Source organism: Bos indicus, chromosome 21, assembly GCF_029378745.1.
Source record: "Bos indicus isolate NIAB-ARS_2022 breed Sahiwal x Tharparkar chromosome 21, NIAB-ARS_B.indTharparkar_mat_pri_1.0, whole genome shotgun sequence".
In the NCBI taxonomy this organism is placed as follows: domain Eukaryota; kingdom Metazoa; phylum Chordata; class Mammalia; order Artiodactyla; family Bovidae; genus Bos; species Bos indicus.
The window spans coordinates 42,736,851-42,757,682 of NC_091780.1; the positions used below are offsets into that span (position 1 = coordinate 42,736,851).

The 20,832-nt window shown below is 34.8% G+C and overlaps 1 protein-coding gene across 2 annotated transcripts in view; it reads left to right on the plus strand.

The window, feature by feature from the left end:
* The window catches only part of ARHGAP5 (Rho GTPase activating protein 5), a 65,956-nt gene extending 47,836 nt beyond the window's left edge, over window positions 1–18,120 (plus strand). For both annotated transcript variants that reach the window (XM_070775422.1, XM_070775423.1), the window contains exons 3-6: window positions 3,986–4,063; window positions 6,825–6,956; window positions 8,925–9,030; window positions 14,544–18,120. In XM_070775422.1, the coding sequence (XP_070631523.1) occupies window positions 3,986–4,063; window positions 6,825–6,956; window positions 8,925–9,030; window positions 14,544–14,871 (644 nt within the window). In that variant the 3' untranslated portion in view covers window positions 14,872–18,120. The remainder of the gene's footprint in view (window positions 1–3,985; window positions 4,064–6,824; window positions 6,957–8,924; window positions 9,031–14,543) is intronic.
* The last annotated feature ends 2,712 nt before the right edge of the window (window positions 18,121–20,832 follow it).

Genomic DNA, 20,832 nt, shown 5'->3' on the forward strand with positions numbered 1-20,832 from the left:
GAGAAGACTCTTGAGAGTCCCTTGGACTGCAAGGAGATCCAACCCGTCCATTCTGAAGGAGATCAGCCCTGGGATTTCTTTGGAAGGAATGATGCAAAAGCTGAAACTCCAGTACTTTGGCCAGCTCATGCGAAGTGTTGACTCATTGGAAAAGACTCTGATGCTGGGAGGGATTGGGGGCAGGAGGAGAAGGGGACGACAGAGGTTGAGATGGCTGGATGGCATCACTGACTCGATGGACGTGAGTCTGAGTGAACTCCGGGGGTTGGTGATGGACAGGGAGGCCTGGCATGCTGCGATTCATGGGGTTGCAAAGTTTGGACACGACTGAGCGACTGAACTGAACTGATGATGCGGGAGACCCAGGTTTGTTTCCTGGGTCAGGAAGATCCCCTGGAGAAGGAAATGGCAACCCAGTCCAGTACTTTTGCCTGGAAAATCCCATGGATGGAGGATCCTGATAGGCTCTGGTCCATGGGGTCTCAAAAAGTCAGACCTGACTGAGCGACTTCACTTTCACTTTAAGTTTCTTTTATTGGGGAACCAAGCTCCAAAATTTGTTTCTTCGTCTCTTTTGCTGATGCCGCCTCCCATGGAAACAATATAATTCATGAATGATCTACACAGCTTGCTTCTCCCTTACTGTTTGTTGTGTGTTTTGTGACTTTAGTGAAACTCTTTTATTTTATATCTATTAACTCAAATAGAACTTAGACCCTTTTAGAACTTCAGATATCATGAGTTCTGTGCAGTGTAAGGGTTAATCTTTCTAATGGAAGAAAAAAAGGTGAAAGTACTTGGTTAAAACATATTTTAAGTTTAGTTTTGGAATATTGGTATAGATTTCTAATGCCTGTATTACTTGGAGGCCCAGGATGGATACTTTGGATGATTTAATTCACATCTAGATTATTAAGTTGGTGTTGCTGCTTTTTTTTTAAAAAAAGAAAAAATACATCACTCAGTTATCAGTGAAAGGAAGGCAAGGTTTTTAGCATGGATGATTACACATGTTTCCTTTTTATGTAGCAAATAAATGCTTGTCACTATGTCAGGTTAGTCTATCATTTTTATTATGTTTATGGATTGGTGTTTTACTATACAAATAAACGTTTTCTTTCTCCATCAGTTTGAGGTTTCTTTTCCTCATTATTGGATTCGAATTTTGCATTTTAGTTAGAAATACCACCAAAGTATTGTTGTATCTAAGTGCGTCATATCTGTTGGTATTGTTGTTCAGTTGCTCAGTCGTATCCAACTCTTCGTGACCCCATGAACTGTCGTATGCCAGGCTTACCTGTCCTTCATCATCCCTCTCAAGAGTTTGCTCAGACTCTTGTCCATTGAGTCTGTGATGCCATTCAACCATCTCATCCTCTGTCGTCCCCTTCTCCTCCTGCCTTCAATCTTTCCCAGCATCAGAGTCTTTTCCAATATCAGCTCTTTTCATCAGGTGGCCAAAGTATTAGAGCTGCAGCATCAGTCCTTTCAGTGGATATTCAGGGTTGATTTCCTTTAGGATTGCCTGATTTGATCTCCCTGCTGTCCAAGGTACTCTCAAGAGTCTTCCTCAGCACCACAGTTTGAAGGAATAAATTCTTCAGCAGTCAGCGTTTTTCACTGTCCAGCTCTTACATCCATATATGACAACTGGAAAAACCACAACTTTGACTATATGGACTTTAGAGAGCAAAGTAATGCCTCTGCTTTTTAATATGCTGTCCAGGTTTGTCATTGCTTTTCTTGCAAGGAGCAAGCGTCTTTTAATTTCATGGCTGCAGTCACTGTCCACAGTGATTTTGGAGCCCACGAAAATAAAGTCTGTTACTGTTTCCACTTTTTCCCCATCTATTTGCTATGAAGTGATGGGACTGGGTGCCATGATCTTCATGTTTTGAGTGTTGAGTTGTTGGAGTAGTATGTTATTTTGTCCCACAGTAAATGATAATTTTGGTTATTTAGTGGTGTCTGCTGTGCTTTATACCCACTGCAGTGTTCTTGCCTAGAGAATCCCAGGGACAGGGGAGCCTGTCACTGAGTTGGACACAACTGAAGCGACTTAGCAGCAGCAGCTGTGCTTTATTGAAGTTAAAACTTTGGATTTAATGACTTTGACCCATGAAACTTGTCAGTGGATTTTTGCTACCTTTTTTGCGGGTTTGTGTGTTTGTGCTCAATCGCTCAGTTGTGTCCAACTCTTTGCAGTCCTATGACTACAGCCTGCCAGGCTCCTCTGTCCATGGGATTTTCCGAGCAAGAATACTACTGGAGTGGGCTGCCATTTCCTTCTCCAGGGGATCTTCCCTTACCTTTATTTTCATGAATTTCTCAATGTTGACTTGTTTCCTGCAATGTGAGGTACATTTTTTTTTCCCCTTTCACATCTTTGTATGTAAAGATATTTGTGAAATTTATAAAACAAAATATTAATAAAATATTTTAACCTGATGAAAATTAGAAGGGATTAATATATTGTCCCATACAAGCACCTTTGATATTGCTCCGGAAATAAGTTTGACAGAATCCACTATTCTATTCTTTTTTTCCTCCTTGTGATCAGAAGAGTACAATGCCTTATCAAACTGAGTCTCTTTTAGAAGTTTCCCATTGAACATAGGGATAGGTCTTGGGCTGATGATATAAATCTTGGTTCATCTGTTGTCCCACAAATCCCTGCAACTTGTCTTTTTTTTTTTTTCCATGTCTAATTTCTTTATGTTCTTTAGACTGGATAATTTCTGTTGTTTGTCTTCAGGATCACTTGCTCATTTCTCTGTCTTCATTTGTTGTTGATAGCATTCAGTGAATTTGTTGTTTCTGTTCCTGTATTTCTGATTCTAAAATTTCCATTTTGTTGTTCCTTATATTTCTGTTTCTTTGCTGATACTTTCTGTTAGGAAGTATGTTTCACGTGTGTTTATAATTGTTCACCAAAGTGTTTTATGATGCTTTGAAATCCTTATCAGATAGTTCCACAACTGACATCTTTGCATTGGTGTCGATTAATTGTCTTTCTCATTCAGGTTGAGATTTTCTTGATTCTTGAAATGATGAATGATTTTCATTTTATTATGTTTTTATTCTAGATTTTGAATAGTATGCTGTGAAACTTTGAGTCTTATTTAAATCTATTTTTAACAGGCCTCCTCTGACACTGTACTAGCCGAGGAGGAAGGCTGCCTCATTGCTACAAAGTGAGGCTAGAAGATTGGACTCCCCACCCTGCTTGATCTCCACCAGCCTCTGTTGACCACTGTGGTGGAGAGGGGAGGTTACCTCTTAGGTCAAGGTGGTAGTTAAAACTTCAGACTTCAATCAGCCCTTGCTGACATCTTGAAAGGGGAGGGACACCTTTGTTGCTGCTGGCTAGTAGATTGCCATTGTTGTGAATGAGGAGGAGTAGGTTCCACGATGTTTGGCTGGAGTAGGGCAGTAATTAAAAAATGATTTTGCTTGCTAGTCTACACCTTTCCCAATCCTTTCACCAGAGAGAGCAGGCTTTTCTTGTTGGTTTTCTGAGTGGTGGTTTATTGTTGTTTTTATTTTTTTGCCTGTGTTCATCAGTGTTTCTGGGTTGCAGGCTTGTCTGTTGCCTGGTCTAGGAAATATAAGGCAAAAAGAAAACCCAGAGAACTCAGTCATGTTGTTTTTCAAGTTCTTAGAGTTGCTGTTAATTCACTTTCTCTTCACCTTTCAGTGTCTTTTGGTTTTTTTTCAATATATCACAGTCAGGAAATTAGATGTATTTAGTAAAAGAAATAGGAAGAATGTTTCTTCTCACTTTTTGCATGGAACTGAGTAGCCTAACTGGTTTAAAATTAAAATAGTCCATTGTGAACTTACTTTAAATGAAATGTTCAAAATTATTTTGTTCCTAAAAATATTTACCACCATATTTTGTAAGTCACTAAGTTGTACATAAGGTTAAGTATATTCTTTGTTGTACTTATATATGCATGTATAAAAGTCTCTTTCTTTATTTTAGGATTATGTACTGAAGGACTCTACCGTGTTAGTGGGAACAAAACTGATCAAGACAATATTCAAAAGCAGTTTGATCAAGGTAAAAAGATAATTACATAAGGCAAAATTACCATCTTGTTAGTTTCCTTATTGAAATTTCATATGAAAACCTCCTTAAGATCATGTATTATGGAAGAAAGTTTTGAAGTAGTATTAGGAGTATTTAATCAGACAGATACCAGAGTCAAGAAACAGGAGAGCTGTAAATCCATTAGCAGAATTGGAAAAGCAGTAAATTGAGTTATGATGCATCATCATCTTTGTGTATGCAGATTTACCTTTAAGTGCAATTTGAAAGTGTTTTTTTTCTTTCATGATACTGTGCCAACTAATTAGGGATTTTTTAAAAAGCTGAATTTCCTACTCATATTAAATTAATTATGAGATCAAAGATTTAAGTGAAAAAAATGAAAACTGTATGTACTAGGGAGAAAAATGAGTGAATATTTTTATAATCTTGCAGTAGGGAGAGGCCTAAACTTAACATGAAACCTAGTAAGCATGAACAAGATGATAAACTGGACTGCTTAAAAATGTAAAAACTTCTGTATGGAACAGTGGATAAAACAAAATCAGGAGAAAAACTGCAAATCTAGGGGGGCTATGGACTTTCTTTGCTAGATTAAGCAATTTAATTTCAGAAGAACAACATACATATGTAAATATGCTTGGCCTTTGTCAGTTATAAATAAATAAAAATTAAAACAAAAAGATTGTATTTATTATGAGAATGGAAAAGATTATTGGTAGGGCATAGGCAAACAGGTGTGTTGTGTATTATTGGTTATGGGTGCTTTATATAGCTTTTGCTGGAGAAATTCCATTTGTAAATATTTGTTACAAGTCTTCATGTAAGCCTACCAATAAATTTATTGCAGTGTTGTTTGTATTTTGTTTTAAAGGTGGGGAGTCCACTCATGTTTACAAGCAGAATACTAGATAACCATATAGAATAATGAAGATTATATGTGTTGAAATGGTAAAATTGTTGAGTGTTGGAGAAGGGGGTGTGTATGCTTTGCTTTGAAAGAGTATTGTTAGTGTTTCACTTTTTAAAAGTATTTTGTTACAAGAACTGTTTAGACTTTATCAAATCCTTACAATTTTACCTCTAAGTAATAAAGGAAGAATAATCAGTACCAGGGTCTCTTGATTTAGACTTTCTGGTTTTGTTTTGTAGTTCTACCACTTACTGTGGTAAGTTGATTCAGTTGTGTCCAACTATTCGTGACCCTATTGTCTGCAGCCCGCCAGGCTCCTCTGTCCATGAGATTTCCCAGGCAAGAATACTGGAGTGGGTTGCTGTGCCCTCCTTCAGATCTTTCCAACCCAAGGATCAAATCCACATCTCTTACATCTCCTGCATTGGCAGGCGGGTTCTTTACCACTAGCGCCACCTGGGAAGTCACTTACTTTCTTTGTGATCTCTGGAAGTTAATCTTTCTAAACAGCAACTTTTTAATCTAGAATTGGGCTTCCCTTGTGGCTCAGATGGTAAAGCATCTGCCTACAATGCGGGAGACCAGGGTTCGATCCCTGGGTCGGGAAGTTCCCCTGGAGAAGGCAGTGGCACCCCACTCCAGTATTCTTGCCTGGAAAATCCCATGGACGGAGGAGCCCGGTAGGCTACAGTCCATGGGGTTGCAAAGAGTTGGACATGACTGAGCGACTTCACTGTGCTTCAGAATGGGAGTGATAAAAATAACCGAAGAATAATGAGATAATGCATATGATGAATTTTCTGTGCCAGACACTGTGTTAAATGTTGATTGGGTAGCTTATATTTCAAGGAATGTAGCCTGCCTAAGGAAGTAAGCGTTAGTAAATACAAGTTTTTAATCATAAAATCTTTATAGCTTTTTTAAATGAAATAAATTAAATCTTCAGTAATAGAATATTATGTAAATTTTATGTCTGGGAGAATGTTTTATAGTTGTTAAAATTGTTTATGTGTGGAACAAAATGTAAAGATTGGTGATTCTTGGTTAAGGGTATGTGTGAGTTCTTTGTATTTTTATTATTATTGCAGAATTTCTACAAGCTTGAAATTGCAATGAAATGTTTCCTGCTCCCTTAAAAATTATTTAAAAGAAATTTTAATAACCTTGGATAATGCCTTAAAAATGAAATTCAATATAAAATATATATATGTGATTCATCTTTTTTTTTTCAAATGAGCAGAAAAGGGATGAAAGGAAACATGCTAAAGTATAAACAGTGATTATCTCTTGATTATGGGGGTACTTTTTTCTTTATCATAAGTATTCATTGTATTTATAAAAGGAAAATAAGACTTTAAAATAGCAAATTAACCTTATAATACACCTTTACTGTGTTCTGTTCTTATTTATTTAAAGTTAGAACTTCACTGATAAGTGTTTAAAGTGTTTTATATTAAAATTTTTAAAGTATAAGTTAAAAAGTTGAAGCTTGAATTTATATGTATGATTCCTATCTTTGTGTCTCTGTTTCCTTATGACCTATTTTAAAAATAGCTTACATTAAACAAAATGTTTTAAGAGAAGAGAAATGTTAAATAATATTGCCTGTATACTAATAAGCCTAACAGGTTTTTTATTGTAACAGAAAATGCTCCTTGCTTGGTTTTCTCTTTCATTATCTACAGTTTTATCAGGCAAACTTACATTAAAACAATGGGGGAGAGATGAATCTGCCTTTAAATAAAGGTGATCAATGAGAAGACTTAAATATCTTTGGATCTTCAAATACCTGTTTAGCTTACTTCTCTTGTTATAAATTTAAATTTATTATAATTTTTAATTTCAATTTTTGTCTTGTAGATCATAATATCAGTCTAGTATCAATGGAAGTAACAGTAAATGCTGTAGCTGGAGCTCTTAAAGCTTTCTTTGCAGATCTACCAGATCCTTTAATTCCATATTCTCTTCATCCAGAGCTACTGGAAGCAGCAAGTAAGTATAAGCCTTTTTTTTTTTTTTTTTTTTGAGAGGGGTGATGGTAGTGGGTTTGTACATTGGTTGCTATGTGTTAAACGAGGTCATTCAGTAGAATGTGTAGCAAATAAAAATTCAGCTTCTAGAGCTGTCTATTAAAGTTCTTTCCCTTTAAATACTTTTAGCTAGCCTCCTAGATGACTAGGTGCTCCTAGAAGTTAGATCATAGTGCTGGAAGTTTGAGGTTTGTATTTGAATCAAACTCAAAGGCATTGTTAGGAAAAAGAAATTAATTCTTCAAATGAATGTATCTGTAACGTACTTCAGTAAAGTATGTTTTTTTTTTTAAATATGTTTTAAGTCAAAGAAATTAACTTTGGCCTCATGTCTTAAGTCAGTTTTTGAGAGAGTTAGACAGGAAAATGAATATTTATTCAGTATTGATTCTTACTTGGCATAATCATTCATCCAGATGTTTCCACTTAGCAGATACTCATTTGTTATCTGGAAAATGAGGAAAAAAAGGTCTATTTGACTGTCAGGTAACCTAGTGCTTAATCCTTACTGTGTTCTCAATATTTAGTTTCTAAATATTTCTCTTCAATATGTCTTTCTGATTCCAAGTCTTCAGACTCTTTAGAGTGAAGTTGCTTTCTTATGGTTTTGATTGTTAAGAGTTCTCAGTTAATTTTCTTTTAATTAAAATCCACTTCAATATATTGGCACACGATCCAGTTGCCTTATACATAGTCTCATATATAAACTGGGAAAATGGTCCATTTGATAGCTTAGATTTTCTTCCTTTTTGACTGTAAACAATAGCCTTAGAACTTTCCTAGTTAGGAAATTATTGAGGGCTGATTTAGAAGTGATATGTGGCAAATGAGAAATTTGTTAGTACTTGGTTTTGGGGCTTCCCTGGTGGCTCAGATGGTAAAGAATCTGCCTGCATTGTGGGAGATCTGGGTTTGATCCCTGGGTCAGGAAGATCGCCTAGAAAAGGGAATGGCTACCCACTCCAGTATTCCTGCCTGGACAATCCCATGGACAGAGGAGCCTCGTGGGCTGCAGTTCATGGGGTCGCAAAGAGTCAGACACAGCTGAGTGACTAACACACAGTAAGTGGTATTCATACTACCTGCCATGAGTTGCTATGCAGATTGGACCCCTCCAGAGGAACCCACTATTATTTTGGAAGAAAGAAGTGAATGAGGAAGAGAAGCAGTAAGGGTGCTCTCTTCTCTCCTCCTATTTATCGCAGAACTGCCTTTCAGTTATCCTGTTTCATAATTTGCATAAGTTTGAAAAGTAACTGACCACTGTAGTGATTGTGAAAAAAGATGTTTGATAAGCTAAGTGAATTATAAATAAGTATATGGTGATGCTTTAAATCAGGTGCTGGCAAACTGACCTGTGGGCCAAAAATTCAGCTTGCCATCAGTTTTCAGAAGGCTTTCAAGCTAAGAATGTTTTTTTTTACATTTTTAAATGGTTGAAAATGTTAAAAGAAAAAATTATATGTTAAAATTATATGAAATTCAGATTTTTTTTTTTTAAGTTCTATTGGAACAAAGCCACTCTTGTTGCATATTGTCTATGGCTGCTTTTGTACAACTGCAGAGTTGAATAGTTTCACCCACAAAGCCTAAAATATTTACTGTTTGTACCATGAATATTAAGAGCTTAACAGATTTGTTAGTAATTAGTTGATTCTAAGTCAGTACCTAGTTAGATGTTGCTTTAAAAAATTACTAATACACGATTTCGCCATCCCCAAGTTATTCAGTTATTAGCTTTCTGAAGAGTTACTGTAATAAATGATAATCTATTTATTAGCAGATTCTTTACATTTTCTTTGTTTTTGTTTACCTCTCCTAACATATTTCATATACATTCTTGATTGTTTTATATAATAAGCATAGCAAGAAGCTTTATCAGTATTTTTTAATGTCTGTGTTTCATACAAATTCCTCACTACTTTTACAGAAATCCTGGATAAAGCAGAACGTCTTCATGCACTGAAAGAAATTGTTAAGAAATTTCATCCTGTTAACTATGATGTATTCAGATATATAATAACACATCTAAACAGGTATTTTTATTTTTTGTTTTTGCAAGTAAAATGCACTACAGATTTCAACATAACTATAAATTGGATAATTTTAAGATAGAGACAAACTTAACAGATAGTTCAATTTTGAATCTCTAGATCACTTTTTCCTGGATTTGTAAAATAGGTTTTTCATCAACCTTTTTAAAGAAAGATATATGACCCTTTTAGTATACATAATGATTTTATAAAAAGTAAGTGTGGTGAGTACTTTTTTTTTTGTCAAAATGACACTTAGATAATTAACCAAATCAACCTGTTTGAAGTTGGAATAATTGAGATTTAAAGAGAAATCATATGCTCAAATGGCACATCTTATGATTAGAATCCAAATTTTATTAAGTGCTTTAATTCCCTCTTCTTTTGTGCTATTTCTTTTGTATATCTTGCTTGTTTTGTTTAGATAGTCTTCATAGTGAAAGTCTGTTAGAAACTTGAATTCATATTACCATCCTTCTTGACTGAAATGTATAACATTATCCAATATCAAAAACCTTAAATAGTGTAGAGCTTCAAGTTCATGCTTTTCTCTATAAAGAAACTCTTGCCAATATCATTCGTTAAATGAAAGAAAATACTGATATTGTATAATGGGATAAACCTCAAGACTTTGGAGTTAAATAGATTTGGTTTTGAAATGTTTTTAGTTCTGTGGCCTTGAACAAATTTTTTAACCCTTCCTAAGTCTTGAAAATCACTGCAGATGGTGACTTCAGCCATGAAATTTAAAAGATGCTTACTCCTTGGAAGAAAAGTTATGACCAACCTAGATAGCATATTGAAAAGTAGAGACATTACTTTGCCAACAAAGGTCCATCTAGTCAAGGCTATGGTTTTTCCCACTGGTCATGTACGGATATGAGAGTTGGACTGTGAAGAAAGCTGAGCGCCAAAGTATTGATGCTTTTGAACTGTGGTGTTGGAGAAGACTCTTGAGAGTCCCTTGGACTGCAAGGAGATCCAACCAGTCCATTCTAAAGGAGATCAGCCCTGGGATTTCTTTGGAAGGAATGATTCTAAAGCTGAAACTCCAGTACTTTGGCCACCTCATGCGAAGAGTTGACTCATTGGAAAAGACTCCGATGCTGGGAGGGATTGGGGGCGGGAGGAAAAGGGGACGACAGAGGATGAGATGGCTGGACGGCATCACCGACTTGATGGAACTGAGTTTGAGTGAACTCCAGGAGTTAGTGATGGACAGGGAGGCCTGGCGTGCTGCAATTCATGGGGTCTCAAAGAGTCGGACACGACTGAGCAACTGAACTGAACTGAAGTCTTGATTTTCTTGACTGTATAAGGGTGAGAAGAATAACACCTCACAGAGTTGTTATTGAGAGTGAGAGTCCACCCTTCACAATATTTTCTACTAACATTGTAATGAACTCATGTTTGGTTTTTTTAAGCTAATAATGTCAGTGTCCAAAACAAGTACATTTCAGTCTGTAGCTCTTAAAAGAGAATATTAAAGTTTTGTTGTTTTCAGTGTAGCATAAAATTATAAACATTTCTAGTAACTTCTCTGAAGTCTCCCTCTCTGAGAAAATACCAGCATATATAACATTGCAGTATAGGTAGTGGAATTTCCTCTTTTGAAAATTACCATACAGGTGGTTCATGCTTTAACAGATGTGTACAGGGTACTAGAAGAGAGCTTATCTCGTATGGAATGTTGGGATGGTATATGAACATATTATTTTATAGTTTGATTGAAGTACTGAAATAAGAATTAAACTTCATTAAAAAATAATATGGAAAAGGGACAAAGGAAAGAGCATGTTCAAAGAATCATGTGCTGGTCCACCATCAGTGTTATGTTAGACACTTAGTGTGTTTGACTCCAGTGATAACAACAGTTAGTGACAACAGGCACATTTGATATATTGAGGAATAGCAAAGAAGCATATGTTGCTTGAGCAGAGTGAAGGATAGGACAGTACTACTCAGAGTGTAACCTACGGACTAGCTTTAGTCCTCAAAATATTTTCACAAGGAGGTTGCTTTCATGTATATCACTAATTTCACTGTTGAGTTCAACTGACATTTAAGGGGTTGGGGTAGGGAGTAAGTGTCAGTGAAAAAAAACATTGCATGATTGTTTCTCTGAATGGTGTGGGGAGCCACTAGAAAGTAGAATAGAGAAATTTTATCACCAGACTTAAATTTTAAAAGAAATACTCAATTATTGACGATAATGGGTTTACTCTTTGTGCCATGTACTCTTATAAGTGCTATACAGATATCAGTAAATAAAATAATCACACGTTTCATGGAACTTACATTCTAGTATAGGAAATAAATGATAGATATATAATAGGTGATTGACAGATTGCAAAAATTAATCCATAGAGTTGTTCTTTAAATATATTCTCTTTCACCTTTCATATTCAGTGAGTTACTGTGTCATATTAGTTTTTTCTCCTAATTATTTTTCCTTTTCATTCCTCTGCCACTGCTTTAATTTCATCATTTCTCATTTAGGGAACTCTAATTTTTCATTGAGCTCTCTCTGCCAGTTTTTCTTTCTCCTTTGATCACAATGCCAGAGTGATCATTTTGAAAACTCTTTCTGTAAAGATCACTTATATCCTGAAGAAAAAAATCCAAACATTAACATTAAGTGGCCTAGTTCTAACTTATTCTGTTAAATTTCCTTTCCGTTTCCACCACGTTATTAATACAGTGCCACTGTATTAAACTGATAGCATTTAACAAAAAGTATCAATTTGTGCCTGGCTCCTTATCACATCTTAACATGACTGCCTTAGTCTTTCTCAAAATTCAGTCCTCAAATCAGCAGCATCAGCAAAACCTGGGCACTTGTTAGGAATGCAAATTAACAGACCCAACTCAAGACATAATTATCAAACTTGTGTTTTAACAGGCACTCCAGAAGATTCTGATAGACACTGAGAACCACTGGGAGGTGGTGGTTGTTTTTTTTTAATGTTGATTTACAATGTTATGTTGGTTTCAGATGTTCAGCAAAGTGATTCAATTACATGCTTTCTCAGATTCTTTTCCATTATATGTTATTATGGAATATCATACATAGTTCCTGTACTATACAGTAGGGCCCTATCATTTTTTGTATTTTATATGTAGTAATGTGTATCTTTTAATTCCAAAGTCTTCATTTATTCCTCTTCTGCCCTTTCCCTTTTGGTAACCATAGGTTTTCTATGTCTGTGAATCTTGTTTCTGTTTTGAACAAATAAGTTCATTTGTATCATTTTATTTTTTAGATCCTACATATAAGTGATACTGTATGGTATTTTTCTCTTTCTGACTTAACTTTGCTTAGTATGTCTCTAGGTCCATTCATTAACTACAGATAGCATCATTTCATTCTTTTTTATTCCATTGTGTGTATATTTACCATATTTTTATCCTTTCATCTTTTGATAGACACTTAAGTTGCTTCCATGCCTTAGCTTTTGTAAATAATGCTGCTGTGAACACTGGGGTGGATATATCATTTCAGTTTAGAGTTTTCATCTTTTCTGGATGTATGCCCAGGAGTGGGATTGCTGGATCATATGGCAACTCTAATATTTTAAAAAACCTCCATACTGTTCTCCATGGTAGCTACACCAATTTACACTGTTGCACCAGCAACAGTTTAGGAGGGTTCACTTTCTGCCACACCCTGTTCGTCATTTATTATTTGTAGACTTTTTGATGATGGCCATTCTGAGTAGTGTGTGATGGTATCTCAGTATAGTTTTAATTTGCATTTCTCTAATAATTAGTAATGTAGAGCATGTTTTCATGTGCCTGTTGGTCATCTGTATGTCATTGGAGAAATGTCTATTTAGGTTTTCTGCTCATTTTTGATTGGGTTTGTGTTTTTTTTTTTTTTTTTTTGCTACTGAGTTGTATGAACTATTTGTGTATTTGAAATTAACTCCTTGTCGATCACACTGTTTGCAAATATTTTCTCCCATTCCATAGGTTGTCTTTTCATTTTGTTTATAGTTTCCTTTGCTATGCAAAAGCTTGTAAGCTTCATTAGATCCCATTTATTTTTGCTTTCATTTTTATTATCTTGGGCAGCTGACCTGAGAAAGTGTTGCTGTGATTTATGTCAGAGAATATGGCTTCCCAGGTGGCTCATTGGTAAAGAATCTGCCTGCCAATGCAAAAGACACAGGTTTGAACCCTGGGTCAGGAAGATCCCCTGGAAAAGGAAATGGCAACCCACACCAGTATTCTTGCCTGGGAAATCTCATGGGCAGAGGGGCCTGGTGGGCTACAGTCCATGGGGTCACAAAGAAGTCAGATAGAACTTAGCGACTAAACGACAATGTCAGAGAGTGTTTTGCGAATGTTCTCGTCTAGGAGTTTTATGGTGTCATGTCTTACATTTAAGTCCAATGCCGTTTTGACTTCTTTTTTTTTTTTTTTTTTTTGTATATCAATGTGAGAAAGTGTTCTAACCTCACTGATTTACATGTGGCCGTCCAGCTCTCCTACTTGCTGAAGACACTGTCTTTTCTCCATCGTGTATTCTCCTTTGTTGAAAATTAATTGTCCATAAATGTGTGGGTTCATTTTTGGGCCCTCTATTCTGTTGCATTGATCCATGTGTCTGTTCTTATGCCAATACCATGCTGTTTTATTACTTTTGCTTTCTAGTATTTGAGAACCACTGTTGTGACTGAACTACTCTTCCTAGTATTTTACTAACACCCATTACCCTTTACTCAACTCAAACATTACCTCCCTTTTGTTTGTTTTGACTCAACAATTAGACTTGCCCAGGTTCATGTCTTTCAGATTTATAGGCATTTTCAGAATTTTTATTTGACTACCACATAGACATACCTGACTGGGCCCCACTATACACTGTATTTTAAGAGAAGGTTGATTTTATTCTGATTATTCTAATTTAGTCTCTTAACAAAAGATAATGCCTTTTTTTTTTTTACCACAGAACACATGTTTTTAGGGCATTTATTTTACCTCGGATGAACAATTCCTATGTTCGGGGATGTGGGTCCTTTGGTTTAAGTTCTAAACTTTTTGATATGCACAGTTAAGTATAAAATTTTCCTGCGTAATATATGGTCATTTGTAAATTATTTATTGTTAAATCATAAGAGTTTTAAGGTAGAATGTGCTTCTGTGAACTGTTGTCATTGAAATTTGTGATGATGTGCAAGGTAGTTGATGATTAAAAAGATTGTTTTTTTAGAATACTAGAAACTTAATTTTTTTTGAAAGTTAAAAAGTCTCCTGGTTGGAAGTAGAATAATTTTTCTGGAAGTAAAAACCATCTTTGATTCTCATAAGGAATGGATTTTACTGCTGTCTTCTGTTATTAGAATGTAGTTGAACATGGAATGCACAAGAAGAAAATGTTTCAAATTTGAAGTTAAGATTTAAAAAAAGAAAAAGTAAAGCCAAATCATCTGAAACAATTTCCAACTCATGAATTCTTTAATTGTAATGAGTTTTGACTGGTTTCTAATTTTTCTTTTATATCATAATTTCAGGGTCAGTCAACATAATAAAGTCAACTTAATGACAGCAGACAACTTATCCATCTGTTTTTGGCCAACTTTGATGAGACCTGATTTTGAAAATCGAGAATTTCTGTCTACCACCAAGATCCATCAATCCGTTGTTGAAACATTCATTCAACAGTGTCAGTTTTTCTTTTACAATGGAGAAATTGTGGAAACTGCAAACACTGTGGCTCCAGCGCCACCTTCAAACCCAGGACAGTTGGTAGAACCAATGGTACCACTTCAGTTACCACCACCATTGCAACCTCAGCTGATACAACCACAGTTACAGACGGATCCTCTTGGTATTATATAAGTAAGAAGGATTGCAGACAGCCTGAAATTGGACAAAAGAAAATCTAGACATGCATGTTTCAGGGTTCAGTAGTATACTTCATGTTTCTTACAGATAATTCACATTCAAAATGATGAGACATTTCCTCTTTGAACTGTATGGTATTCCTTACTCATTTACATTACAAAACTAAGACCATGTGATAAGCATGACTGAGAGGTTTAATTTTTATAAACAAAAATAGCTATAAAATACAAAGCTGCTGTTGCATGCAACCTTATTGCAATCAGTATATCATTCCTGTGGCATTTTCTGTCACATTATATTGTGAATAAAATTTTTCTATAGAAATTAAATGATTTAAAAACTCACGTATATGAAACATTTAATGCTTTCCAGCCTGCTTTATGGCTGGTTTTGTTATTTGATGTGTTAATTTGAGCAACTTAATTTACTTTTAGTAGGTTGTGTAGATAACTAAAAAGCCCAGTTAAGTATTTTATTATTTCAGGCTACTTATGCCATGCTTGGGATGTTGTTTGAAGGAAAGAAAAATACATTTAACATATTTCTGCACCTTCATCTTCTAAGTAAACCTGTGGATGATTTGATGGGGGTAAATGAAAATATTTCTTGTACACACATACCAAGGACATGCTTGTGGCTAAAGTGAGTTGATAATGTTGTGCAAAGGATAGTTGTCACCAACTCATTTCTTTATAGTCCATAATGAAACCAACATCTTGTATACTGTTAATTCTGTAAACAGATGCATGTTCAAAAGATCTATTATGGTCTTGTAATCTTAATCTAATATATTTTAGATATTTTAATTTTTTCCCTCTTGGGAAATACATTTAGTATAGTGTAGAAAATACTTCATGACATTTTCATATAAGGTTATATAACTTTTCATACATAAACATGAAATTTGTTGTAGAAAAGTCTTTAAACCAAACATTTTAATCTAGGACTTCAATTTAATCTGTCCCTTGAATCTATTTTTATGTGGCCCTTAAAAAAACATATCCAAAAATCCATTGCTAATATAGCAATAAAAATACTTTGGGTACTGACAGCCTCTTTGGAGTATGTATATATAAAGTTGCAAACTTGTATTCATATTCTTTCTGTGATATGTTGTACTAAAATCCAAAGTGGCTTTTGCACCGTTTTGTAAAACAATTATTTTCCTTTGATGTTGGTACCAGATTTGCTGTAAATGACTGCTGCTTTGGAGGTTAAACATTTTGTTAGCAAAGTTACAACCAGAACACTAAATTACGGATAAAATTTTCAGAATTAAATGGCATAGGTAAATTTTGATAGGATTTATTCAAAATTTGTTCATTATCAAACCATGCCCCTTTTTTTTCCCCAGAAAGGAAAAAAAAAATGTGGATTTTTGTTGCTAGGTTATATTTTGTGTAGTAAAGAAAAATTTCTTCAGTCCATGTTGTAATCTTCATACTGCAATTTTAAGGTTGTCTAATGTATACTATAGTAAATAGATGGTTTTGAGATTTGAGGCTCCTAAGAGTTTGATTTGCTCCATTTTTTCCTAAAATAAATACTGTCTTTCCCAACTGTTATGTCCTAGGTATTGTACTTCTAATTTTGACTTCAGAATCAAGATGTTGACATGAACCAGGCTGCTGTGGAAGTACATGTATATTATAAATTATCTTATTTGTGTTATACTCTTACATGTTATTATCTTTTCTAAGAAAACAAAGTCCCTATTATTCCTATTGCAAAGCACACAGGAATTAAGAAAGTACAGTAATTTTTAAAAAGAAAAATCTGGTAAATGTAGTATTCTTGTTCTATATTACTTATACCTATTGTCTATATAGCTTTAATTTATAGCTGTCAGTTTAACATCAGCATGTCTGGCAAAGAAAATTAAACTGTAAGAGTTTTATAAACTGTTTCTAGGTTGCTAAAGAATTTATTTTTCTACTATATATGGTATAGACAAAGCTCAAAACTATGTACAGGAAAAAAGCCTGACTATTTCTTTTGGAAGTAGGCTGAAAAGAGAATTTTCAGAACTGTTCATGTCTTCAGTTCATTCGGTCATAACTTTGCTATTGTAATATGTGAATCCCAGTTTATTTAAGCTATTCTCTTTTATACTGTGTTAATTTAACTTTCATGTACATTTAGTGCAACTTTTGTTATTAAAACTAGCATTTACCATTTTCCACATTTACTACCTTACACCTTCCCCAAAATTTATCTCCACTTTTCTATGCATTCTATAATTGATTTGAAAAGTTTCATAGCGGATCATTTAAAATTCTGCTTTTGGTTCAGTTAACCAATAGGTTACAGTTAATTGATAATTAAAATACAGTTTAAAGCTCAGTCTGTTACACTGAATTGATTGCGTTTGTTTTTGCCAAGGGTTTAGATATGTTTTTTAATGTTAGATAAGTAATTCTACAAGCAAAATAATATAATGAAACTTTTTTCTGGTAAGTTACTGGAAGGTTTCACTGTTTTAGGGACCTGTCATATATGAAACTTCTTAAAGGATGAAAAGAATATTAGATAGTCTCATAATTATGGGTAAATATTAAGGCATTATATTTTACAGTTTTAAATAAAATTCCATCTACACACATGTTGCCATCGTTTCATTTAAGCTTCAGTGCTTATTTCAATATTGTACTTAACACTATCTAGATTAGCAATATAAAGAAGCATAGTGGAACTGTCTAAATTTTCAGTAGATTTATGGGAAATCAAATTGTCTTCAACAGACACTTATTTAGGATATACAGTTAATTTTAGAACAAAATTCCAGGCAAAATATATTTTCATTTGAAATGGTATTTGTTAGTAGTGCTTTCTCCCTCTAATATTTACAATGTAAATAATGTAGGTACCAGCAATCTAACTTAGCCAAAAAGCAGCTTTTATTTTCCATACTGTATGTAAATAATATAGACCCTTTTTTTTTTTTTTGAGGTACTGGAATTTAATTTCTTATATCTCTTAGATAGTAACAGAAGGGAACAGTTGGATTAAGAACTTAGGCCTTAGCTTACATGGTGATTTTTAGTTTTTTATACGGTAATAATTGTGATGCTATTTGTCAATTGGATATAAATATATATATAATTTTAAAAAGTCAAAGTGCTTTGTTTCTTTGTTTATAATGTAATTTTTTGTGCTTCACCAACAGGATGCTGCAGTAAATTTAATATCAGTGAAGCTTCTGTGTAAAGAATGCTATGAATAAAACATTAAGAAGCTATGTGATTTTAAGTTATAGTTGCCTCTAATTTTACCATTTCATTGGTAAAAATCAACTTTTTTTTTTTTCATAAAATAGGAAAATATTTTTTAAATTATGTCAGTATGGTGACATAATTTATTTTGAGAAGTGTGTTATTGAGCTTTTACTGTACCATGAGAGGAGATCCAAAATCTGTTCTGTATGTATACCTACGCATGATAATTTTAAAATGTTTGGAAAAACAAGGTTGCACAGGTTTCTTAGCTGTGGCTAGACATTATTTTGAGGTACTGGAAATATTGGAAGCCTATTCTAGTTTATAACAGAGGTGCTGACACTGAAGAATATAATATTTTTGTTTTCTTCATGGTTCATGAATATTACAGTCAAAGTTTATGGGACTATATTACCAGATTCTATGGATCTGGTGAGGTCAGTGACCTGAATGATGACTGTATATGTTTTATCTTAAGTTTAATCCTTTTAACTACCTTAATTCTTAGGCTGAACAATTTCTGATTTACTTCAAAACTTTATATCACATTTTAAGTCTTTTATTGTGTCTGAACTCTGTAAGTTCTCAGAAGCCTTTTCAGTTTATCAAATGTCTGAAAATAAAGTTTTCTAAGATTGAATAAGGGAAGGAACTACTCTTCAACATTGACTTCTTATGGTAGGGTCTGCGTGTAGTTGAGAAGACTCTTCAAGCATTAATAATGTCTGATGTCCAATGTGCAGTCATTAGAAGTGATCCAAGTACCATGATCTCTTAAGGTAGTTAAAGTCTACTGACTAATGAACTTTGGGGATATTCACTACTTAGCTGATCTCATCATCATTCCTATGAGCATGATTCCATTTTTTCCCCCTTACAGTGTTAGTTTTATCTCTGTGCTGTTGGGATCGAGGAATTGGTAAGGTTTTATCTCTGGTGCAGGGCTGGGTGGGAAAGATCCACAGTTCTCATGTTGTTTAAATCTTAAAGTGTTCGATATTAATCTTTTATAGAAATCTTTCAGGATCTTAGCTTGATGTATTAAATTTTAAATCTTGGAATTAATGCAGTGTTGGCAGTTCTGGTTTAGTTACTTTTACTCATCGTTGGAAGAGTGCCAAAACCTTGAGTAGAATGGACTTCTGCTGTAAGTAGATGCCAGGGAATTTATAGTTTAGGAACAACCTGATACTTGTTTATTCTCACAGTATAGATTTTCTGTTCAGCTTTATTTGCCTTATAAAATTTATTTTGAACTGTTTAATAATGGTTCTTGTTCCGATAGCTTGTCTGATACTTTCCCCTGGTATTAAAATGTATTTATTCAAATTTCTTTCTATTTTATATTAAATCTTAATCCCAGTATATGTGATGTTGGATTAAGAGTTGACATATTTTCTAATTGCTTAGTAATTCATCCAAATTAGTTATGTATCAGTACTCACCAGAGCTTCCCAGGTGGCTTAGCAGTAGAGAATCTACCTTCCAATGCAGGAGCCCCAGGAGACATGTGTTTGATCCCTCGATGGGGAAAATCCCCTGAAGGAGAAAATGATAATCCACTCCAATATTCTTGCTAGGATAATCTCATGGACAGAGGAGTCTGGCAGGCTATACAGTCCATGACGTCAGCAAAGAGTCGAACATGACTGAGCACCAGATCATTTTTTATGACCTTGAACTAAGTAGTCTGTCCTATTTAATATGTTTAAGTCCCTACCAGTTTTTAATACGTGAACTGTGAACTTCCAGATGTTCAAGCTGGTTTTAGAAAAGGCAGAGTTACCAGAGATCAAATTGCCAACATCCGCTAGATCATTGAAAAAGCAAGAGAGTTCCAGAAAAACATCTATGTCTGCTTTATTGACTGCCAGAGCCTTTGACTGTGTGGATCACAGTAAACTGTGGAAAATTCTGAAAGAGATGGGCATACCAGACCACCTGACCTGCCTCTTGAGAAACCTGTATGCAGGTCAGGAAGCAACCGTTAGAACTGGACATGGAACAGCAAACTGGTTCCAAATAAGAAAAGGAGTATGTCAGGGCTGTATATTGTCACCCTGCTTACTTAACTTATATGCAGAGTACATCATGAGAAGTGCTGGGCTGGAAGAAGCACAGGCTGGAATCAGGATTGCCAGGAGAAATATCAATAACCTCAGATATGCAGATGACACCACCCTTATGGCAGATAGTGAAGAACTAAAGAGTCTCTTGAAAGTGAAAGTGGAGAGTGAAAAAGTTGGCTTAAAGCTCAACATTCAAAACACTAAGATCATGGCATCCGGTCCCATCACTTCATGGCAAATAGATGGGGAAACAGTGGTTGATTTTATTTTGTGGAGCTCCAAAGTCACTGCTGATGGTGATTGCAGCCATGAAATTAAAAGATGCTTACTCCTTGGAAGGAAAGTTATGACCAACCTAGATAGCATATTCAAAAGCAGAGACATTACTTTGCCAGCAAAGGTCCATCTAGTCAAGGCTATGGTTTTTCCTGTGGTCATGTATGGATGTGAGAGTTGGACTGTGAAGAAAGCTGAGCGCCAAAGAATTGATGCTTTTGAACTGTGGTGTTGGAGAAGACTCTTGAGAGTCCCTTGGACTGCAAGGAGATCCAACCCGTCCATTCTGTGGGAGAACAGTCCTGGGTGTTCATTGAAAGGACTGATATTGAAGTTGAAACTCCAATCCTTTGGCCACCTGATGTGAAGAGCTGACTCATTTTTAAAGACCCTGA